The sequence below is a fragment of the Lissotriton helveticus genome, chromosome 1_1 (assembly GCF_964261635.1).
Source record: "Lissotriton helveticus chromosome 1_1, aLisHel1.1, whole genome shotgun sequence".
Taxonomy (NCBI): Eukaryota; Metazoa; Chordata; class Amphibia; order Caudata; family Salamandridae; genus Lissotriton; species Lissotriton helveticus.
The window spans coordinates 902,504,675-902,530,558 of record NC_136057.1 but is presented as its reverse complement, the minus strand read 5'-3'; the positions used below and the strand labels follow the sequence as shown (position 1 = coordinate 902,530,558).

Genomic DNA, 25,884 nt, shown 5'->3' with positions numbered 1-25,884 from the left:
TAGCCTAGGGAGCACCAATGCCTGTACTATCACTCTTCGTGCCGGGAGCAGTGGGAGAATTTTCCGCAGCATTCTAATAATGCCAAAACATGATGCAGCTAACTTGATTGCTTGGCTATTAAAAATGAGAGATTTATCTAGCCAGACTCCCAAACTTTTAATCTGACCTTTGGGGGTTGGTGGTAGACTAAGACATTTAGGCCAACTTAGTCCCACTAATTCCACCAAAGCGAAGGGTAGTTGCCTAGGATCATTAACTCAGTCTTGTCTCCATTGAGCTTGAGACAAGACTGGTCCATCCACGTGGCCACAACTTCCATACAGGTTTCAAGATTAATTGGTGTATTCTTTGGATGCTTTAAAGCTCCTACCAATTGTGTGTCATCCGCATAGGTAATAATTTGAATCCCATAAGGTAGGACTAGCTCGGCCAGTGGTTTGAGATAAATATTAAATAGGGTGGGACTCAATGATGAGCCCTGAGGAACTCCACTCAAGAGTGGCAGACACTTGGAGGTGTAGTTACCCTCAAACACCTGAAATACTCTATCCTTTAGTAAATATTTAATCCATGTCAAGGCCTTGCCTGAGACTTCCACCATTCTGAGCCTGTCAAATAAGATGTTATAATTGACTGTATCAAATGCGGAGCTTAGGGCAAGTAAAATGACCGCCCCTGCCCTTTCCTTGATTCCTCCGCTACTGCTAGCAGGGCTGTCTCTGTCCCATGGTTAGGGCAGAAGCCTGTCTGGGTGGTATGCAGAAGGGAGTGATTCTCTAGGTGTTCTGAGAGAAATTTATTTACATGTTTTTCAAGTATTTGCTGGTCCCGAGAAGCAGTGAGACCAGGCGGTAGTTACTCCATACCTCTGGATCAAGGTTGGGTTTTTTCAGTAGAGCTCTTATCATGGCATGCTTCCCTGACAGAGGTACCTGGCCACTGGATAGCAAGGAATTTAGTAACTCCAGCAAAACCAGAAGAATGGTTTCTTCCACCTTGCGGAGTTTATGAAGGGAACCCGATTTGACCTGGGGAAAGAGCTGTGTTAATGTGTCCATGTCCAAGATTGGAAGATCTTCCAGATGGGAGGGGGGAGGGAGGGGTAGTGCCACTAAGGGGGGGGGGTGTGGGGGGGGTCTGCTTCCTGGTCCGACTTGTCTGTACTTTTAATTTGAGGGAATGTGTTATAAATATCTAAAAGAAATTATAAAAAAAACTCTTCGAGTTTGTTGCAAAATATCATGTGGAGTCGGAGGGAAAGTCTGGTGCAGGGCGCCTAGTACGTTTTTGTATAATTTGAAATATTTCCCTAGGCGCATTCGCAGCGGCTATTATTTTTCCCCCAAAATATAGGGCTTGCGTTCTTTTTATTTCCGATTGATAACATTTAATAGCCTCTCTGTAGGTCTGGTTTTTTTTCTGTGTTATAATCTGTCCTCCAGGCTCTCTCTAAGTACTTGCAGTTTTGTTTAAGTTCTCTCAATTTAGGTAAGTACCATGGTGTCTCTTTTTCCTTAGGCTTTTCCTGAATCCATTTATGTGGGATCATAGCATCCAAAGAGTATCTGACCCAGCAATTATAGTTATCTGACGATATAGTAGTATTAGTTTCTTCCACTGGTTTAGAACTTACCAGCGCCTCGGACCAGGCCTCTGGCGAGAGTTTTGCCCAGGGACGCAGCCAGTTCTTACATGTTCGTCTGATGTGGGATGTTCCAAGTAATCGGTTTTAAAAAGTGATCTGATCATGGTATCGGGACAGGGCTTCCTGTGCAAAGCTGTGTGTCATTTGAAAAGAATGGGTCCAGGATATGACGTTTTTCGTGTGTAGGGCTAGACACTTTTTGTAATAACTGAATGGCCAATAGGTTTTGTGTGAGATCTACTGCCTCCGCCTTAAGAGGGTTCTCTAAGCGTAAGTTCATGTCGCCTAATAAGGTCGAATTAGGTGACATGCTTGCTAGTCTAGCGGCAGCACCTGTTAGTGATTTTATAAACTGTCCACATGGACCAGGGGGATGGTAGACCACAATACCTGAGAGAGTGAGGGTTGAAGCGAAGGAGATCGAAAATGATATACTTTCGCAGTCTGATATAGGATCCGTCCCTATGAGCTCCCTTAAGTGATCTTTCAGAATGATGGTGATGCCTCCTCCTTTTTTCTTTTCCCTATCTTGTCTCAAGATGTAGTAGCCCGGGGCCAAAGCTTGTCTCACATCTGGTTCAGAGTCCTTGTGAAGCCAGGTTTCTGTTAAAAACAGGACTTCCGGCTGTTCCTCAATCAATAGAGTATTAATTTTCCACACATATTTCAGGAGGGACCTGCAATTGAGGAGGAACATTTTGTGTTTACTCTGCCATTCTACTGTGGGATGTGCCAGTATGATATTCGCAGGGTCAAAAGAGCAATGTGCACAGGATGCATGGCCATTTGTGATGCTAATGAAATGTGTGCATCTATCTCTGAGTGGAATTTGCATTCTATACAATTGGGAGACCAAGTACCTTCGGTTGTCTTTAGCCCATGGGCCAGGGGTTCTGGCCTCTGGTCCCAGCCGGGTGCAGACGGGCTTTCCTTTGGCGCGCCGGCGGCGCGTCCGCACTTCCATGCGACTTAAGTAGTTGCCTTTACTTAAGCCTGCCTGTCTGAGCCCCGCCTCCTCTGGCCGCCTCCCTCCACACAAACTGAGCTTCCGCGGTGGACCGGGGAGTTGGCTCGAGGTAGAGCCTAAAAGGTACAGTGCACTTTTGTTTAAAAAAAAAAAGTATATCATCGAGATTACAATCTAGATTCAAAGTTCAAAATGCCCCCACAGTGCAAAGTGCTATGTGCTGTCGTTCTCGTTCTCTCTAGTCACTTACTTACATATAATTATATGTAAATAAAACAAACTCCTTTGAACTTACTGATTGCCAAGTGTACAACATCTAGTCTATAGCTTCATATTTGTTGTGATTTTCTTCACAGGTTGCTTTTACTGTTAACTTACAAAAAACTTTTTTGCAGCTATATAAACATTATCAAATTCACTACACCAGTTATTTTGACTTAAATCTCACCTGCTTATTTTCTAGATGATCAAGCTCTCCTTTACTGGAGTCAGAGCTGGAACCTTCTTCATCTGAGCTGTTGACGACCTCTTCCTCATCGGAATGAACTATGTCGAGCTCTCCGTTGGGATCCTCTTCAGATGACCTACTGTTAAGGCCAAGACAGATTTAGAGAAAGGGAATTTCCTCATGGAGCAAAAACTATTCCGAGCATGCATTCAACTTTTTCAAATGTTCAAGATAATTACCACAGAAAAGGCATACGATATATGGACATCCTATATTATTTTTGGACCAATTACTTTTACTGCATTTCTGTTTCACAGGTTCCAGTGCAAGTCCAAAGCAATGACAAACAAGTGTGCAAAAAGAATGACCAGGCAGGAGGCTGAATATGAATGTAACATTTACCTAGCACACAGCACAAATGATTGTATGAGCTAAACTGCCAATGAGATCCGGACATAGCACAAATGGGAGAAAAAGTAATGGACCACAAAAAATACATATTTTGAGTTTGCTTATAAATACCTCCACAACGGGGTTTGTTCATACCGTTAAAGAAATGTTATTATTCTATTCAAATATGTAGACCTATTTATTCACAACTCTACTAAAACCCTGCTCCTTAGGGAAAGCCTAAATAACTCAGATGTCTACCATAAAACAAAGCTTGGTAGGTGTGCTTGAAGACAGACTCAGACCATGGAATATAAAAAGCATCTGCACTGCACATAAAGACTAACTTTTTCCTGAAGATAACTCATAAAACATCTAAAATGCACCTTGAAATCTATTGTAGATGGTGATGGCAGTCACTGAGTTTATCATCAAGTCTCAGAAATACAACTACATATTCTGAAGTTGAATAATCGTTGGATGCCTATGTACTGTCCTCTCTTGCAGCCAGCTGATTAATGTCGTTGGGACGTCCAAGTAGAAGGCACTGTTAAAGTAATTCCTGAATGTATTACAACCACCCCTCCACCCAACCGGAGATCCTGTGATTTGAATGCTCAGATTGATTAGTCTTTTCAACTGCACCAAATAAACCATACAGGTTTTCACAACTGAGTTAATTTTCCAGTCCACTGACAGACTCCTACAACGTGCATCCTATATTTTTTTTTACATACGGTTTAGGATTGGATCCTAATTACCTATGCCTGTGGGAGAGTTCTTCAATGAGTGTCTTCATTGCCATGATATTTCCTTTGATGTTTATAAGGATCACATCATTTATCCCCTTCATGTATTAAAGAATCTCTTACTCATCCAGGATTCCACTTATAAGCAAGCTCACAGTGTATCCCGATCCCACAAATCCCATTCCATCCTAATAATCAATTACGTGTCATTGGGGGTATGTAATAAAGGAAAAGTGATTGTCATCAGGGGCCTGATATATACTGAACAACACAGGAGAAAAATGTAATCCTTGGGGAAGGTCACAGGTGATGGGATGTGGAAGAAAGAAATGAAGCCAACTTGACAATTACATCCTCTCACTAACAAAGGAAGCCAACAATTGAACAGCTTATCAGACACTGTATCAAATCTGCCTGAGGTTCAACAATTGTACCATTTACCTTCTCCAGGGGAGATCTCCAACAGGCTATCGATGCCATCGACAAGACATGTCTCTGTTTTATAGTCAACTTTGGCATTCTCCCTGTTGGGGACTTCCTAGACTTTGGGAGTATGCAGCTCTGCATGTGCTAACTACATGGGGCTCACGAGCCCTGGAATCAGTGAGAGCCCCCCTTGAGAATGGTGTTGATTAGAGCTAATTCAACTGCCAAAAAATACTAATCCAAGGTTGAATGGGACCAAAGGTCAAGTGGATCTTGCAGATGCAAAAACCACACAGGGCTAGGTGAGGCCTCATTGGGGATGTACAATGTGGGTGTGTGACATCCTTTCTACACTCTTGTTCAAGACTGGTGGGACCTGTACTTATGCCACACCCGGCACTGGCTGGGGGAGTCAGGGGATGCTATGGGAGGGTTAGTGACATGAAAACTGCCCACGTTTAAGAAAAGGTCACTTGGGAGAGCAGAGGAGCATACTCGTTCAAGACAGGGCTTGCCAGTCATTTCCCCTACACATCATCATCATTTGTTTACGAAATTTTATTAAGATTTTCAAATACAGAACAAAAGCCATATTAAAACTTATGTTTATCCTAAATAAAATAAAACAAACAGGCATATAATAGAAGATAAATAAACGATAGGAGTTTGGCTCTTCAGAGTAACCAGCTGGAAAGAATTGCTCACAGACTTCCCTTCTGCACCATTTCAATTTGACAACGTTAACTCTTGCTCTGAGGCCACTCGGCCATACCCCAGCCTAACACTCCAACCACTCGAAGGGTAACTAGTGTCAACACCGGTTGAAGTAATAGTAGTCAGAGTTCATTAAGCATAGTTCTCAAAACACAAGAATTCTAACTTTCTTTAGGCATTGGAAAAGAGCCTTGATGTGCAATGTCAACACAAACTTGTATCCAATACAACACCACCTTCTGGTACTGTGCACAAAATGAGCCAATATGTAAAAATTGCAGCGATGCCTGAAGCAGCCGCGTGGCCAAAACCATTTTAAAGCTGAGAGCAAACTTTTATTAACAGTACAAAAAAAAGGAAAAGTCATGAGATAAAAAAACACAGCACCAAAAAATTCAAGCGCCTCATCATATATATATATATATATTCACAGAAAAAACCATAGGTTATAGACCATATATAGTTAGGAATTAGCATTTACAAAACCTTGAAAATTCACTGAAAAAACCATAGGTTATAGACCATATATAGTTAGGAAATAGCATTTAGAAAACCTTATTTTACTCACACAAAACCATTGAAATTCCATATATAGTTAGTTGCACTAACTATATATCGCGCACCTGCAATCCACTGCTGATGATGTCACATATTACATCATTCATGACATGGTCAGTGACATCACTGATGACATCACTGATGACATCTCAAATGACATCACTGATGACATCACTGATGACATCTCATTTGACATTACTGATCACATCACTGATGACATCATTCATGTGATGATACAATGAACCTCTTCAGACTCTAATATAACCTTAGATACACTCAGTGTAAACAGACACTCACAGACTGTCACTCATCCATGGAGTTACTCACACACCTAGTCAGTCTTGCAAAGAATCAATCACACCTCGATTTCCTCAACTATATAGTTATACACACCTTACTTATTGGAACATATAATAACACATATTTACTCTGTTATACAATCCCTGATACAAGTTCACAATAATCCATACAGCCACTCACACATTCACTGGCTCTTATGCACAGTTATTTATATATGTCAACTATCACATGTACTGTGTTTTACATATGTACTTACTTTGACATGTAGCACTGAGATATCCATTCACTCACCAATACACTCATGCACACAGTCAACCGCCCATACAGATGTTTCCACATGCACTTTTGAACCCATACATCTAGTGAATCAACTGCTCACACATCTATGCACAGAGTCATACACCTCCCAGACACCCACACACACACTCAGTCTCCCATACAAATACTTGGGCAACTAATCAATAACCCATATAGTTAGTCATATAGCTAATGATCAACACATGCATCAGATTACAAAACAACAGACACAATGATGCACAATTTAAAACAGTTTAGTCACTAACCCATGCACTCAGTGAGACACATTTAATCACTCACTTATACAGTCAGTCATGCACCTACTAAATCCTTCATCCAGACACTTATACATCCACTCATTCTTCAATATGTAAGACATATTTTAACTTTACAGAAGCATACAGTCACTGGATGTTGTCATCAGTGATGTCATCAGTGATGTCATTTGAGATGTCATCAGTGATGTCATCAGTGATGTCACTGACCATGTCATGAATGATGTAATATGTGACATCATCAGCAGTGGATTGCAGGTGCGCGATATATAGTTAGTGCAACTAACTATATATGGAATTTCAATGGTTTTGTGTGAGTAAAATAAGGTTTTCTAAATGCTATTTCCTAACTATATATGGTCTATAACCTATGGTTTTTTCAGTGAATTTTCAAGGTTTTGTAAATGCTAATTCCTAACTATATATGGTCTATAACCTATGGTTTTTTCTGTGAATTTCATTGGTTTTTTAACAGCTAATATCTGTAGCTGTAAAATGTATTCTTCTTTAAATCCAAAAATATATTTTATATGTTTATGAATAATTTTTTTTTAAAATATTTTTTTTTCTTCGTTCCCGCTTCGCGAATCGGGAAGCTTCCCGTTAGCTGACCTTGATGCCGCGAAATAGACCGCGAGCCGGTAAACGTTTCTTTACCGCAAGTGCCGCGTTAGAAAACAACATCGTGACGCCTCCCGTCCGCATGACGTTCCACGTTGTCGCTTGATACGTCATATGACGTGCTACGTTAGCGAACTGGTACGCGAAGCGAGTGCCAAAGCGCAGGTTTCTGGAAGCAAACAGGGAGGCCCTGCAAAGCGCTTAACGTAAACACAGCAAGTCATGTGACTTGGTAATAACACTTTTCATTGGTTCATTTCACTTTTGGTTTCCTAATGATGTAAGACTAGGTCATATAATCTAAAATGAACACTTTTGATTGGTTGAGAACTCTTGTTTTTCCCAAATGATGAAAATCCCTCCTTCTTTCCTCACTCTGACTTTCATCATTGTGAGAGAAAGACCCTTTGTGATCACTGAGCAATGGCTTCTTTAGTAGCTTCAGCTGGTGCTTCCCCACCACCTCCACCACATCCAAGGAAGAGTGGACCACCTGCTCAAGTTGTAATTCAACAAGAAGAAGAAGAAGAGGAACAGGAGGACGAGCACGAAGAGAGGCAGTTTTTGCCTGAGCAGCCCAAGACGTCTCACCGGAAAGAAAACTTCATTTGGCAATTTTTTTAAATTCCCAAAGGTCAGAAAAAAGTAAATGCAAGATACGTAACTTGCCTTATATGTCAAGATAGACTGTCCAGAGGGACCGACAAAAAATACAGTTTCGGAAACTACACAATGCATCGCCATATGACTAGGTGGCATCCTAACAACTACAGTGCTGCACAGTTTCGGAACGACCTAGATAATCTCCCTATTATGGCCAGAAGATCTGTTGTACCGGAAGTAACGGGACCAGAGGGCAGGGAGATGGTGCCAAATATACAAATGAGATTTGGTGAAGTAAAACACACCTGCGTATTTTGCGATGGATTCATTTCCTACGGAGAAAGAAGCATCACTCTGATCAACAGAGCTATTGACTATCATATGCAAGTTTGTCCGAAACGCCCAAAATAATAAATACTTCTTTTTTTTGTTTTGTTGCTCCTGTTGAGCCCTTTACAATGAATCGTTTTCATTGCCCCCTCCAAGAAAAACCCAAAAAAATATAAAACTGTTCCGAAAAATTCAAAAACAGTAAAAAAATGTTCAGAAAAATAAAAAAAAAAAGTTCTTTTCAGAACTACCTCCCCGTTATTAAAAAATTGGTACAATATTTGGAACTGTGCCAACCTCTATTTCTCTTAGTTCGCTTCCTAGTTCGCTCGCTGGTACGGGAACTGGAAGCGAACCAAAAACAGTAAGTATAAGGGAAGGAAACACACACTTATGTTAAAAGAAAGACAGCTATAGGGGAGTAAACTAGAGATACTATTACCCATAATCCACTACTGATGATGTCACATATTACATCATTCATGACATGCTCAGTGACATCATCAGCAGAGGATTGCGGGTTTTTTGGCAACATGCCTTATCCACGGTTTAATAACGCTGCCTTTTGCTTTATATAAGTTTTCAAATTGTATGAAATATATACCAATAGGTCTTTATGAACCTTTAGGTAGTGCTTTTGTTCATGAGGTCTGGTCGCTTCCATACACATACAGATGTTTCAAAGATGATCAAGAAGTTTATCTGAATGGAGAGGAATGCACTGAGACGCCAGATCATTCACTAATGTGTAGGCACATACAGTTACACGATTCATGCAACAAACACCGACCAAATATGGCTTGCGTGTTGCAAGGCACGCCAGTTCCTGCTATCATCCCCACGTTCAAGTTGTTGGAAAATGGTAGTTATTTGATGCTCAATAATGAAGATTGTTCTGAGTTAATTAAAAGTATTCCTTTTATCGTAACAGTAAGTGAACGGGTTATTTGCTGCAGAAATGTTCTATTTCCTCCCACACATGAACATAGGGAGTTTTCAATCTGGCCACAAATACCAACCTTGGGACACGTTTCAACGGCATGACAAGAATAAGAGCTCTTTTGTCTCAGAGAGAGGTGGCCTTGAGTTCGGCCCGTGAAACTTTCGTACTTCACATAGCGAACACCCGTACACAGGTTTGCCTTTCAATTTCAGCAACATGTTTCCGACTATCTTTAACGCATCCTCCACAAAATCCCTGGCACACTTTTTTAAAGTTGTTACCAGTGGTCTCGTGACTTCATTTGAGAAAATCTTTGGAGTCATCCCTGCTCCCTTTCATTCCATTTTCTCCACTCTGGTTCGTGGATTGCATTTTTACTTGCATTACCAGCGGACGCTCTGGTGCTTTTTTATATTTTTAAATATGGATGTCCCTCCTATGCAACCTCCGACCCTGCAGCTGCTGACACTGTTCCGCAATCGCATGCTAGAATATTATGGCACAATGCCGTTGGCGATATTAAGCACGGCATATGGATTATCTTTTCGGTTCTCCTACTTCACCTGTGTCCAGCCTGTATTTCACTGCCTGACCTGTGATTTCGATTGGGCCATTGATTTGTGTCTCTGCGGACCGGTTTCTCCTGACGTCGACTTTAATCAGCTGATGACTCCTATCATTACTCACAAGTTGATTTGTCCTGGCGAAAGGATTATGGCTGTGGCATTGATGCATGGACTACTTGGTCCCTGGAATTTACTGGCGGCAGCACAGTCTTTCTTGGAACACAGCTTTCTTGAAAACCCACCGAGCTGTCCTCTGATGGTGATAGAGGATCCGGTGCTGGGAGAGCACGTATGTTCTTTTCCGCTTTTAAATTGGATGGCTGAACTGTTTTCGGATGAAGACGGTGACTTCCTATTGGAGGCTGTTGCAGCTTATTTTGCATACACAGTTATGTCATAGACCTTTTTCATGTTTGATATGCTGAGTACTAGCATTTCATTGACAATTCATTGACTTATTTGTCAAGTTTTTATTATTTACCTTGCCTATTGGCTTAAGACTCGATAAAGTACTTGGCTGTTTTATTTTTCTTTAGCATTGAATTTTCCTAGTTTTTAATGCTTTACCTTGCGGACCGTCCACATATAAACTTGCAATCTGCTCTCATGAGATGGCACTTCTATTATCTTATTCAGTTCGTTTCCGGATCATGAGGAGGTGTCATCTAGGTCCTGGATATCTTTACACCGTGTTAAGTTAGCATGGGCTCATTACCGGTTTAAACGCCATTTTTCCTTTTTTGCAACTTCTGCACACGACACTTAGTTGTTGCTTTAGCTTTCCACCTAGTAGTTCATCGTGGTTTACATGAGAATAATATGTTATTGGTCTACTATCTGCTTTACTTGTTAAACTATATCTGTACAGCGAGTGCTAAAGTTTCAAGAACAACACGATACAGAATTGTTATGAGGTCTGATCTCCACGACTTCATACTCATAACATAAGTGCAACTTCTGCCAATTCTGGGCATGAGGCGGGTTTTATATTGCTTTGCCGAACACACATACACAACAGTTGATGCGGTTCACATGAAGAGAGAGCTGGTGTATGCTGATGTGATTCCTTCAAATCTAAGACACTAAAGTATGGGCACGCCCTAAACCAACACAAAGAGACCTTCTTAGCAAATAATATAATATGTGTATTAGGGAGGGTGAGATATAAGCAGCCGCGGGCCGTGGAGGGAGTTACGATGGGGCAGGGAGGCGGGGAGGGGGAGAAGCAGGGTGGAGCCCTCTCTACCTTGCCCCTCCCCCTCCCCGCCTCCCTGCCCCACCGTAACTCCCTCCACGGCCCGCGGCTGCTTATAAGTGTTGCTAACTCTTATTCATTTACAGCATGTTAACATACTGTCACCATTCGCTTTTTATGTACTAGTAACTATGCTGGTAATTTTGCTACTGATAATATGTGTACTTGTATTCTCCACCCTGCTTCTCCCCCTCCCCGCCTCCCTGCCTCACCGTAACTCCCTCCACGGCCCGCGGCTGCTTATAAGTGTTGCTAACTCTTATTCATTTACAGCATGTTAACATACTATCACCATTCACTTTTTATGTACTAGTAACTATGCTGGTAATTTTGCTACTGATAATATGTGTACTTTTATTATCTAAGGTACTACGCCTGAGAAGACGGCATTAGTAAATAAACATTTCAAATACACATGTGTTCTTCTTAACTCCATGTTCTGGTTTCTAAGAAATATATAACGACCGACTGTTCATGAGTTCCACGTATCCTGAGGTACTATAAGTTCATATTCTGGATTGTCTAAACATTGAGAGTTTGTTATATCCAATGTGACACTGTACCTAGCTTGCTAAATAGTTTTTGATTACTAACGTGAGTTTTGGGACACCCTAATTCGCCGAGGTTCCAATCCTCTGTCCACAGTTCTGTGTGAGAACAGAAACCCTGCGACAGGGGCACCCCCGACCCTTGCTGGAGCTTCATCACACTTGCGATACAACTCCAGCAATGCGCCACCTTTACGGCACAGATACATCACGCATCTGTGCTGTTTTTGCCCCATGATGCGCCGCATTGTAAATGCAGCACACCATAGGTGACGGAACAGCGGCACAGAATGACTAACACATCCCTGGTGATGCGCCAGTCATCATAAATCTATCCCTATGCTTCTTATCTTGTTAGAGATGAACCGCCATATGTATCATCAAAGTTATTTGCATTTCCTAAATAGCGAACTTTAAGGAATAAATAGCGATTCTTTACCATTCCTAGTTTGCGATGAGCTATTTGCTAATTAGCCGAATGTAGCCCAATGAAGCCCAATGTAGCCCAATGTAGCCCAAAGATGGCCGCCAGACACACAAAAAAACAAATGTAGCCCAAATATCAGCCAGATGTAGCCCAACTATAGCCCAGTGACAGAATGACCAATCAGCTTCGCAAACCTCCGTTACGCGAAGCGGAGCGCTGTTACAGATATATATCTTTTTTTGAACGTTAATTTCTCAAAATCCACTGGAGCACATATATTGAGACCTAGCAAAGGCACATCGGGCTACCAGTCCCTAATATTTTGCCAAGTTTCGTGCAAATCCATTCAGCCGTTCAATTATTATTTTTATTATTTTTTTTTGCCCCGCGGGGCCCTTTTAAAACCTCCACATCAAACCTAGGGGGTCAGCGAGGATCTACTATGCCCCCTTATAGTTATTTCCCCCTTTGTTTTGACCTCCTCTTGTCTCTCGATCCTACCGAGAGACAAGATGGCGGCCGCTACGGACTGTTTGGAATGTTGACAGACGCCGGAGAACCAATCAGCTTCGCTTCACAAAGCTCCGTTGCGCGAAAAGTCCGCGAACCAGAGCGCTAACCGGTCCGCTGTTACAGATATATATCTTTTTTTAAACGTTAATTTCTCAAAATCCACTGGAGCACATATATTGAGACCTACAAAAGGCACATCGGGCTACCAGTCCCTACAATTTTGCCAAGTTTCGTGCAAATCCATTCAGCCGTTCGGGCTAAAAGTGAGGCCAACCGCCCTATGGAAAACTCAATGTTAAAAACACGTTTTGGGACCCCCCTTTTTTCTCGGCCCCCACTGGACGAACCCCCCCCAAATTTTCAAGGGCTGCTCAGAAACAAAATGTGCCATTTTCCTGAAAATTTCAGCCAATTCCGTCCACAAACGCCAAAGTTATTAGACATAGAATTTTCAAAAAACCCATAGAGAAAAAATCCTAACTATATATACCTACTGTCGACCGCCAGTAGGTAATATATATATTTTTATTATTATTTTTTTTTTAATTCCAACAAACTGCACAAAAACAGTGTCCCCTAAGGCGCTGCACATGCATCGAAGCAAGAGCTGCTGGAGTTCAATAATAATTTCCAGAAGACATTCTTTCCTGTGCACCCTTGAAGCCGGCAGATTCTTTGGTCATCAGAGGCAATGTGGTCGCTTCAGTACTTTACAATGATAAATGAGCATTGGATTTTGTCGTCATCAAAAGTTAACTATCCATTTTCTTTGGGGTTTCAGAAAAGAGACCAAAGTCAATAATGCGGGATATTTCATGGTTTCCAAAGCTATAGGTGCAAGGGAATCTCTGGTGTCACGTAACATGAATACACATACCCAGTCTGGATCCCGGGTGGCTACAAGCAATCACCCACGTACTGTCTGAAATATGAACGACCGCAGAAAATTACTTAGCCAGGGCTTGAAAGTAATGGGAAGATGGATGTGCCACGGTGCAAAGCAACAGGCGACAGCCAGGGAAGGTGATATCACGAAGCCTCTGGGTCCATTTTCTCAAAGTTGATTGCACACAGTTGTAGACAGTGAGCTGAGATAATCAGTGAACTGACCTTGTCCCCGGGGCGTTCTACACATTGTGGCAATGCCCAGACTGTCAATCAATCACTTTTAGAGCAGAGAGAAGATCATTTACTGAAACTTCGCCTAAAATGCTTGCGGGCAGTGCAACCGCACAGTAACAACGCCATCTTGAGCTCAATCACACAGTAAAGCCAAACTGGGCTTGAATTTAAAGGGAACATGCATATCAAGCAACAATTGCAAGGTCACATGCACAAACCATCCATGAAGGCCCAGAAATACTGTCTCTTACATTATTATTCAAAGGGTTTGAAAAAAAACGCACACACATGGACCCACAGGCCCAGTTAATGCTTGAGGTCGCCTTCTGGCTTGATAAAACTTCAAGGTGTTCAAACAAAAATATTACTTAGCTCCAAGATGTAATTTAATAGAGAAATGTTTGCCAACCAAGAGACCCTCATATCTGGGTCCAATTCATACCAAATGGCCTTTTCTAATACAGTCTTGCTTTGAGCGCATATGTTGTCGCACGTGACAATCTATTGTTTGCTTTCAAGATTTTTCAAAACTTCACTTCCAGGTAAAGCGTTTTTCTCCAGCCAGTCTTCTTCAAGCAATATAATGACATTTATAACATTTTAATAAAGTTACATGTTGCAGCATTCACTAAGGGTGCATTTGTTAACGACTGACCATCGTTTTGGTCGCATTCTGTCGTACGTCACATGTTTTTAAATTGTACAAACTGGTGATATCAGTGCTTAACTAATTACATGTGTATGCATGCTGATAGCAGCTCATAGGTTGCAGGCCTCAATAACATGTCATACCATGCTCATCCTATACAATAAGAGACCATAACATATCATATTATACAATAACAAACCATACCATACCTTTCTAAACTATACTATACAATAACAGCCAATACATACTATATATAGACAGTCCATACCATATTATAGCACACTTTACAATAACAGGCCATACCATAACATACCATACTACACTGTACAATGACAGACCGTACCATATCATACTAGTCAATCAAGTCATCCTCATCTCCCTTTACTGCTAACCACCGAGCCCTCAAGTCACCCTCCTCTCTTTACCTCTACCCACCCCCAGGGGGGTAGCTTCAGAAGGGGGTGGGGGAGAGGGGGAAGGAGTGTGGAGTGTTCCCCCCTCCCCCAATAAATATCTTTTCAGATGAATAGTTGGGTACAGGTGATTTCAGTCGGGTATGTTTAGGTGTCTGTCGGATTTCACTTGGGATTTTTGCATACACACATTGACAAAAACACACACACACACAATCACTCATCTCAGTTTTGAAAGCCCTAAAAAATGTATATTGTACAAAATACTGTTTCTCTCATTATCTCTCATACTCCTATTAATCCGCATTGCTCTCCCTTTTCAAATCAAATCAAATAGTGCTTTATTTCGATATAAGATTTCATATCATAAAAGCTTACAATTAAAAATACATCAAAAGCACAATACAGATTTCACTATGTATCACAAAAAGCCAGTATCATTACAATTTTGGATGAAGAAAGGGAAAATATTGATCATATTCATACACAAGAAATACAAAAAATAGTTTAAAACATTATTTAAGATTGTACAGTTCAAAGAGCCCTATAAGTTAAAACATTTTTTACAAAGATATATACAGTCAATTCATTGAATTTCTAAATTTCACCAGTAGTTTCAAAAATTTAATTAGAGTAAAAATTATTTTCGGGGTTTCCATCCTTTGTAGTTTAAAAAACGCCTCTCTACAAGAACGGATCCCCCACTCTTTAAGAATTGGTCTTAACAAAATTTTTCTGGGAACCTGATAGAATTTGCAGAATAAAGTGCAGTGCAAGTTTGATTGGAGGGCCACATCATCACAGGGACAGGGCAAGATTTGTCTCGACCAATCATTACAAGATGGAAATGTGATCAGTCGAAAAAAGGAACCCATTCTAAATCTGGATAAAAGCATTCTAGCGTAGCTATTAATATCACTGTTAAGATATAATTGTGGGCCCCGCTCAAGAGTTATATTTTGGTAGGCTAGTACGGACTTTTTTAGTTTCTCCGTCTTCCATCTTTTATTTTCTAGATGGTCCAAAACCATTTTACGTAACCCCTTCCTTGATATTGATTCCATGGTAGTGGGGTTCTTAAAAAACTCTGGATGACCAATGTCCCTCATCATATTTTCAACTGTCGATAGCCACTTAACACGCTTGACGCCATCCAATTGTAAACAGTCGGATATGATGTTACGATTAAAAGCAGTTTCAGTGGTCAGCCAGAGCTTATGCCATAGAAGGATGGGTTCCGTCATAATAATGTCCGAAATGTATGCAAGGCCGAGTTCTATATGTATAAAATAGTTTGGGGTGGATTTTGGTACCCCCAAGAGGTACCGGAGAAAACGATTCTCAATCTGTTGAATACAAAGTACCGAATCGATTCCCCACACCCCTGAACCATAAATCGCCGTAGACACACATTTGGCTTTATAAATGACAATCAACTCTTTGACAGGTCTTCCACCAATTTTAATTGCAAAGTTCTGCAGGGCACCAATAGCCTTAGAGAAAGCTAATTTTCTCGCTAAAATAGCTTGTTTCCAAGTGGATTTACGATGGAAACAAATCCCCAAATACGGGAATTGATCTGTAATCTCTATTTTTTTGTTATCTATAAAGACAGGGCAGGGTATTATCTTTGTTCCCTGTCGACAAGACATAGAGTAAGTTTTACTAATGTTGACCTTCAGTCCCTTGTCCCTCATAAAAAGAGTGAACTTAGAGACTGCCCTCTAAAGGCCCAGTCTGGTCTGGGATAAAATAGCGGCATCATCCGCATATAAGAGGATGGGGACAGGGGAGCCTTGCACGACAGGGTAATCATAAGGAAAACTGTTAAGGTGATCACCAATTTTATCAATATAGAGTGAAAAGAGAAGGGGTGCCAAAATGCACCCCTGTCTTACCCCCCTCCTAATTGAAAATCTTGATGAGCACTCTCCCTGTCGTCCAAAGCGAACCCTCGCTCCAGCATCTTCGTATAATTCTTTAATAAAATTTAAAATAGAACGATCCAGATCGATATTTTTAAGGGCAGCCCACAATTGTTTGTGTTCAACACAATCAAATGCTGAACTTAAATCTATAAAGGTAATAAAAAGGTTCCCTTTTTTTGCTATGGTGTATTTGGAAATTAAAAGATGTAAATTAAGGCTCTGCTCAACCGTCCCCATACCTTGACGAAAACCATACTGAAAAATCGAGAGGATATCCAATTCCTCAATCCAATTTTGCATACGTTTTAAAATGATACGCCCCGCTACTTTCATTAGAGCATCAATCAATGAGATTGGCCGGTAGCAGGACGGGTCATGCCTGTCCCCTTTTTTAAAAATGGGGACCACTATAGCTTCTGACCAAGTTTGTATTAGACCATGGGTATTAGCACAGTTCATTACTAAAGCTAACAGGGGGGCCCAGAAATCTAAATTACCTTTAAAGACATCTACTGGTATGGAGTCTGGACCCGGTGCCTTATTGGCCGGGCTTTCTCTAATAGCCAGACTCACCTCTTCACATCAAAAACAAGATCCAACGGGAAATTTTTCACGTTAGATTCGGAGATCGGAGATCGTATAATGCCACCCTCAGGAGCAGTAAATTGTAGCTCCTGTCCTCTCCCTTTTCACGGTCTCTTAAGCCCCACTCATGCATCCTGCTTGTCATACAATGTATTTTAACATTATATGCCAGCGTGATGGTCTGGAAATCTGATGCTCGGACCCCCGCCAATCTTACTGACCAAGCTACGCCACTGCCTGCCCCTAAATCCACAAGTCACCCTCACCTTTCTATACCACTACCCACCTCATGAAACCTCCAGGAACTCTCACCTCCCTTTAGCTCTACCCACCTGTACATTCTCAAGTCAACCTCACCTCCCTTTACTTCTACCCACCCCTGAACCTTCAAGTCACCCATACCTCCTTTAACTTTGTCCACCCTGGAACTCTCAAATCACCCTCACCTTCCTTTAACGCTACCCCTGCTCAACCCTCAATTTATCCTCACCTCCTTTTACCTCTGCCCACCTCTCAATCCTTAAGTTAACCTCGCCTCTCCTTATTTCTACTCCCCAGTTGAACACTAAAGTCACCCTTACCTGTACCCATCCCTAAACCCTAAAATCCCTTAATAACTTTTAAAGTACTTTCAAAATACTTATCTGCATGGTAAAGTACTGTGTGGTATAGCCATAAATACTTACCTGCCTGGTATTTACTGCGTGGTAACGGCTGTTTCCCTTATGGCTGGAGGACACACATGTGTTGGGTTCACTGGTGGTTGTTTTATGCCCTTCAGGATCTTTGACAGGCATCTTCATCTGTTTGGCCCCTCCTTCCCGTCCCCAGTCTCTGACACCCTTTACTTTTTTTTATTTTTTTAATTTTTTTTATTTATTGAATCAAAGCACAGAATCATCGATACATTATCACAGTGAAATTCAAGGATCACATAAGACAAGTCAATGGTATTGGCATACAGTAGGCGTTAACCAGTCAGAGGGTCAGCGAGCCGAGTTCTCTCCATTGCCATAACTTTTGTCAGAGAACTACAAATTTCGCCTCTAAAGGCGTTCCACCCTCCCCATTTCTTGTCCCATTTCTTGGGACAGCCTCTTTGTTTATAGACCTCTTTCTCTGCAATCATGCACCTGTCCATCTCTTCCCCTACACCCGCTTGTCAATGGCCGCGTGCATCGCAATCGCCAGCTTTACTAGCAAGTATCCCACGCCACCCATTGCTGCTCTATGTCTGTCAAATCCGTGGCGTCCCATATGTTCAGGATCCCGACACCCTTTACTTGAGCTCTCACCTGAGACAACTATGTTTCTTGTGTGGTCTGCTCTTTCTCTGTTGCTGCTTTCCCTCTCCACCCTCCGCCCCCCCCCATCCCTTTCTCTTCATTGCTTGCCTCCTTCTGTCGAGCAAGAAAAATGTGCCTAAAAGTCACACCAACAGTGTCAAGATGCTACAAAGATTCAAACAACACTGAACTTGGTGCGGTCTTATTGCAGAGCCAAAATGGCTAACTTCCTCTCGGACGCAAGATAATTAAAAAAAATGTGAAGGCAGAGAATAATCCCATATTAAGAAAACAGTGCAGGCCCGATCATAGCACTTTTTTATTTCTAACTTTCAGCCATGCGGCACAGCAGCCACCCTGTAGGTAGTACAACATGACCAAAAGAAATAATAGCTCTCCTATATGCAAGACCTATTGACTTTACCAATCCATGTTTATTCATCACTTGAGCTGAGTGATACTTCTCTGATGTAGAATTGCAGTGAAAGGGGAAGGTATGGAAGGAAACATGCCACCACATACCAGAATGCATTAAAACTGATGGTGTCAGTGACAGCATAACTCATTTCTAGTTACTAGTCAATGATTTACCCTAATTTTCTGTTCCGAAATCGAATTCTTGCCCTACCTGGCTAAGCCTTCGAAATCCACTTCTGCAACTCTGCAATCCCCACTCACACACTCGCCCCTGGCCCTCAGTATTGCTACCCACCTTTCCCAGCTAGTATGTAAAAGCATAGAAACAGGTACATTATGCCCAGATAGGACTATAGAGTAGATTGTAGGGGTCATTTTAATCACTTGCAGTCGCAATCAGCATAGTGCATGAAATCCCAAGGCCTAGGCACTCAAAGGCGTTTATGGTGATGCTTGAGGGGGCAGCTCCTGCGCTCACTTAGCTGGCGCATGACTGAAAAGGGGATGTATTTTCTCCTAGAAGCCCGTAAATCTGTTTCCTGGGCCACTATAGAAGACCAGAAGGCTGAAGTATTTTAGAGCTCTAAGTCCTGTGACCAATAAACTAGGTCTTGTCAATCATGGCCCTTTAAATTCCGTACCACATATTTTTTTAATTCTGCTCATGGTTTTCAAGTGAAACATATTTGAAAACTAAACCTTGTCATTTATAAATATTGAAAATATTAAATTCAAAGTAAAGTTTTGAGCTCATTTAAGTTGCGCATTCACTTTTCTTCTAGTATTTGGATTTTTTTTTTAAATTCTTTTTTTAAACAATGGGTTACTAGCAAACTTTGCCAAGGCCAATATAACTTTAGCAACATATGGGAGTCTAGAGAACAAAATAAGATGCTTCACCTTTCACCCACAATACATTAATTCATGAGCCTCATTTAAACACACCTTTAACTAACTCCCCTTTTGTTTGGGAGTATGGAACTTCCTGACCTGAAGACAGTAAAACTCCAACCAATGGTCTATATTTGTTTAGCTAGGGTGAATAACTAATCACACACACCACTACTGTTTGGATTTTATATCTACTTCAGGTCAGGAGATTCCCTACCCCAGAAAAAGGCAAGAGTGACAACCAACACAGAGTTAGTAGCATTTAAATGGGGCTGTTCAGGTATTAATAAAGCCAATAACATATGTGTTGCGTCGTAAAGGTGAGGTATTTTGGCTTTGCCAATGCTTGTTCTGTTGGCAATGCTCAGGTTAATGTGCTCACTTCCATGTTCATTATATTGAGAAGAATAAAGCTGGTAGTGAGCTAAGACCATAGAGAGTAAAACCAGTTGGACATATTCACTCTAGGAAGACTTTACAATTACCACATATTGATTTGATGTCACTCACATTGATTTCGGGGTCATAAATTCCCTGAACTCCCACTTCTATCAGGGCTAGCACGGCTAGCACGGGAAGCAGCACTGAGAGTCATTCTTACACTAAAACCACAGGCCTCCTGGCGAGTTTCGAGACCTGTGCTCTTTGATGTGCCGGTTTCTGAAACCCTCAATATCCGTGAAAGGGGCTTTTTTTCTCTTTTTGCATGGTGCTGCTTTTTCTGGTTCCAAACCAATCGTCCAAGGGGGCTGAGTGGACAAAATAAGAAAATCTCTACAGAAGCCACCAATGAAGAGGAAGAACCGAGCTCACATTTTTATAACTAATTATGACTTCATACTGACTCCACTTGCAACATCTACGCTTAGCAGACCCTATAGTTGACTGCTTCCCACATTGACCACTCTCTCATTCCTTTCTTTATTTTCTCACCACAACTGCCCTCTTCGCATTATCCAATTTGGAGTAAATAACCAGCCACATTCTACTCTCCCGACCTCAGAGCTACCACAAAACAACCAGTCTCCACCCTGCTACCTCTGACCACCCAAAAACAGACACACAACTAACTCAACACAGCCCTAAATCAAGAGTGGGCACATTACACCTATGCTGATCTATGAACCCGCTTAACACCAACCTCACCTAGTACAGCACAGAATACCAACACAAATCTACCTGAAGACAACAGGAAACATACTCAAGTAGAACAGGTTACATCTTAGTCCCTACCACCAAAAACAATTCTAAAATTCATAACTCAAGATCATCCTAACAAACAAAAATTCCTACTTCTCTTACAAAATTCAAGTCTACAGACTGCAAACTCTTCATAACTGCCACCACACAGGATCTCTTGCCCCAACCCCCCCCCCACCCGCCATCAAGATCTATGCTCCAAAAGCAATAACGTATTTATTGAGAAGTAGTAGATAGTCAAAGAGATATCAATACCCCACTAGCTAGCCTCCCAACCATGGCCCACTCTTTCAATACCTCAAAAGCCATTACTAAGCCTACATTATGCTTCACAACCATCAACACTTTCCAGTCGGAACACCTGACTGGCACCCTTCACAAACTCAGGGCGATGTTTGCTTTGGCTTTCTCACTAAGGCAGCAGTGTACCTCCTTGTTCACTTCTGCCACCAAATGAGAACTTCAACCTCCTACCAATGACGAGCGTAGTACCCACATTCTTCAGACAGGCATCCTCGACCATCAATTTAAAAAACACATGTGCCAGCCATACCAATGCCCCAGCAATTGCCACAGACCGCTCACAGCTCTCCAAACACTTACAAAACACCCTGGTGGCTCCATCTCCTACCTATACACTGACTCCATCCACAACCTCTCCCAACCTCATAGCAGCGCCAAAACTGTGCACCACAGACCATGAACCTTGCTGGACAGGGTTAAGGTGCCACAAGTACCTCAGGCGCCATGGTTCTGATGAGGCATGCAAGTCGCGGTAGTTTTTGATGCAGTGGATCCGAGGGTCTTTCTTTGATGACGCAACTCTTTTTATTTTTGCTACTGTTTTCACAAGGGGACATTTTTGTTACTCGCTATTTAAAAAAAGAAATTATTCTTGACTATGCCTTTGATTTTCCTTCTCACAACCCAACACCCTCTGCAAGAGCTACCCACCACTTGTTTAACTTTCTTTCACAGAGATGGTGTGATACCAACCCATTCACTCCCCTCCACCTCCTTTCTGCTTTTTTCTTCTATCTGTCCCATAATCCGGCTACTACTGTTGACCCGCTAATATTCTTCGGTTCCTGGTCCTCCTTTTCCCTCTTGATTTCCTAGACTCATCGGTCAGTTTTTTAGGTCTCGCAGAGAGACCTATTGCCACCCATCCACAAAGCTGACTTTTACGATCCGGATTTGTAGAAGTGCACGTGCTCGTGACCGTGCTTCTATTCCCCTGCCTTGCTCTTCAAAGGCTCCCCTTACCATTTGCTTGATGGCCGGGACTCTCTTCAGGCAGCTGATTGGCTGTCCTCAAGGAGGATTCCCAACAGTTCACGAGCTTGTGGACGAGCTTGCCCGATCCTTCCCCCTGCCAGCAGCATTTGGCACATCAAAGGCTTCGCTGCCCCGCCCCCCGCCGTCACTTATTCATGGCCGCAGGCCGTGCCTCCCTGTGCATCACTTATTCACGGCCGCAGGCCGTGCCTCCCTTCTACTTTCCCTGCTCTCTTCCCCCAGTGCTTGTTTGGTAAATGTTCCTCTTGCTCTGGTCCTGAGTTGCGTTTATGCTCCGTCTGCTATAAAGAATGCATGCACTCTGCGCTGCCTGTCATTAGAGATACTTGGAAACATGTCACAGCTCATTTCGGTAGATTGCCCTCGATTGAGCCAGCCAGCCAGTCCTGCTAAAATAGAGCTATGCGCTCTTTCTATCTGTTCTGGATCTTCCCAAACTCAGACTAGTGACCTTTGCTCTCCAACTAAAACGGATGTGCGTATATTGATCCCTTTACTCTTCAGCGATTACCCTGAATCGCCTTGCAGCCCGTTCTGCTCATAGCTTCTTTTGGGTGCAGATTTTATATAACGCGAACTCGACCCACAGGTATTGGAGCGCTTCACATGAGCACCAGTTATGTTACACAAGGACACTTTCATTGTGTGGTCGGCGCAGGGAGATAAAGTGATTTGATCAGAATCACAGGATGCTGAGCACACGCCGAGGCTCCAACTCGGTTCCCCAGCAGCATTTGGCACATCAAAGACTTCGCTGCCCCGCCCCCCGCCGTCACTTATTCACGGCCGCAGGCCTGCCCTCCTCTTGCTGTCTGTAGTTCCTTTCACCCCCGCCGTCGTCCTGCTGTCCGTGGTAACTCTCACTCATTGCTTCTGTTGCATAGGTTTAAACTTGCTGTTATATCGGCCCTTGTGTAGCACATGCAACGGACTCCAACCTCTCATCGTGAAAATTAGTACAGAAGGAAAGATAGCTCAGAAGAGGAACGTTGACAACAGAGAAGTGTCACAGACTCAACTCAGCCGTTCACCCTCATGAGGATGATGAAAGGAGTACCCATAGTTCTTTTCATAGCTTTCAAGATGTCATGCTTTGATGCCATGCCACATACCACTCACTTGAAATCATTTGCAATTTCTGCCAGGTATTGGAGCGCTTCACATGAGCACCAGTTATGTTACACAAGGACACTTTCATTGTGTGGTAGGTGCAGGGAGATAAAGTGATTTGATCAGAATCACAGGATGCCCGCCCCCTGCCGTCACTTATTCACGGCCGCAGGCCGTGCCTCCCTTCTACTTCCCCTGCTCTCTTCCCCCAGTGCTTGGTTAGTAAATGTTCCTCTTGCTCTGGTCCTGAGTTGCGTTTATGCTCCGTCTGCTATAAAGAATGCATGCACTCTGCGATGCCTGTCATTAGAGATACTTGGAAACATGTCACCGCTCATTTCGGTAGATTGCCCTCGATTGAGCCAGCCAGCCAGTCCTGCTAAAATAGAGCTATGCGCTCTTTCTATCTGTTCTGGATCTTCTGGATCTTCCCAAACTCAGACTAGTGACCTTTGCTCTCCAACTAAAACGGATGTGCGTATATTGATCCCTTTACTCTTCAGCGATTACCCTCAATCGCCTTGCAGCCCGTTCTGCTCATAGCTTCTTTTGGGTGAAGATTTTATATAACGCGAACTCGACCCGCAGGTATTGGAGCGCTTCACATGAGCACCAGCCATCTGTTCCACAGCCTTACTCGGATTTCTCCTCCCCCTCCCCAGCCAGATTTCCCCAGGCCGTTTTCCCTCCTACCTTTCCTCCTCTGTCCCTCTCTTGCATGTAATATATACGAGACAAGTTTGATGCTTTTGTTAATTTTAATAATTTTTTAGCTTTACTGCGCGCAAACACGCAAACACGCCGACTACAACTTCTCTGTCAGTCAGCTGCACGTTTTTTATTCCACCCCCCTCACTCTCATGGTCCGTGACTCATCTGTATCCGTTATTGCATGTAATATATATGAGACAAGTTTGATGCTTTTGTTAATTTTAATTATTTAGCTTTACTGCTCGCAAACACGCCGACTACAGCTTCTCTGTCAGTAGCTGCACGTTTTTTATTCCATCCCCCCCTCACTCTCATGGGCCGTGATTCGCATTTCTTTGTACATTCTCCCTTCTTGGTGCTCGCCTCAGTTTTTACCAGACACTCTCGTGTCACCCCCTGTCCCTCTGTTTTCCTACGGCCTCTTTCATTCCCTCTTATCCACGATTTTCTTCTCAACCACCACCAGAGCATCACTCAGCATCACCGCAGCATCACTCAGCATCACCGCAGCATCACTCAGCACCACCGCAGCATCACTCAGCACCACCGCAGCATCACTCAGCACCACCGCAGCATCACTCAGGGCCTCCACAACAGCATCACTCAGGGCCTCCACAACAGCATCACTCAGGGCCTCCACAACAGCATCACTCAGGGCCTCCACAGCATCACTCAGGGCCTCCACAGCATCACTCGGGACCACCACTATCGGCCTCCCTCTATCTATCACCCTCCCTCTATCTATCTATCGCACTCACTCTATCTATCGCATCACTCAGCACCACCACAGCATCAATCTGTGCAAACATTCAACAACAACTGGTTCAAATATGTTCTCTCAATGTTTCAAGCTTTATTACAAATGTCACAAAAAGATGTTAATATTTCACTTATGTTCTTGGATTTTTGTCACAATAAAATACACTGAACATAATCTTCACAAAAGTCATTTACAAAAGTTTAAGCTATTGCCATTATAAATTACAATAATTTTCATTTAAGTATTAATTATTTAAAAAAAATGAAAAGCCATTGTTATTTGTAATATCAATATATCTAAGTCACGTCAATACAACACATATTGCAGTACAAATGCTATAGGTGTCACATTTGCGAAAGTTAAAACAATTGGCATTGTCAATGACAAAGCTATTAATTTAGCTATTTTCAAAACCAACACAATAATTAAAAAATTGTCATTTACAATACCAATAGCTCAAACTTTCCTAATGCGAGACCTATTGCATTGCAAATGCTTGTTTAGGTAGAGCCTTTGGCAGCGCGCATGCGCTGCTTAGAAAATCGACCTCTTGAAATTACTTCAGCTTCTGTAGAAGCTCGTGCTTGTGGTGCTCACACGCTATTGGCCTTTGCATCTGGCTTTAGTATGCAATTGGCCAAAAGCGTGTGGGAAATGTTTACTCCCAGAGCGTTTTGCTCTCAGAAGCCAGCAGCGGCGTGCAGGGGCCATCTGTTTTTAATTAGATGTGGCGCGCAGCAGTGTGCCATCTGTTTCGGGTCACTCCGCGCTTTTTTCTTCTGCTCTTGTACAGGTCTGATGCCTGCAGTCTGCCCAAGCTTAAACAGCATGGCAAAGGTGGAGCGCTGAGATCACGGAAGTCTCATCTATCCTGAATTAACAACATCACCACGATTTTTAGTGGGACGCAATCCTCTATTTTAGAAATATAGCCCGT

The 25,884-nt window shown here is 42.5% G+C and overlaps 1 protein-coding gene across 1 annotated transcript in view; it reads right to left on the bottom strand.

Moving 5' to 3' along the window:
- The window catches only part of FGD6 (FYVE, RhoGEF and PH domain containing 6), a 266,156-nt gene that overhangs the window by 114,406 nt on the left and 125,866 nt on the right, over window positions 1–25,884 (bottom strand). The window contains exon 3 of the mRNA XM_078675951.1: window positions 3,062–3,200. Coding sequence (XP_078532077.1) covers window positions 3,062–3,200 — 139 coding nt within the window. The remainder of the gene's footprint in view (window positions 1–3,061; window positions 3,201–25,884) is intronic.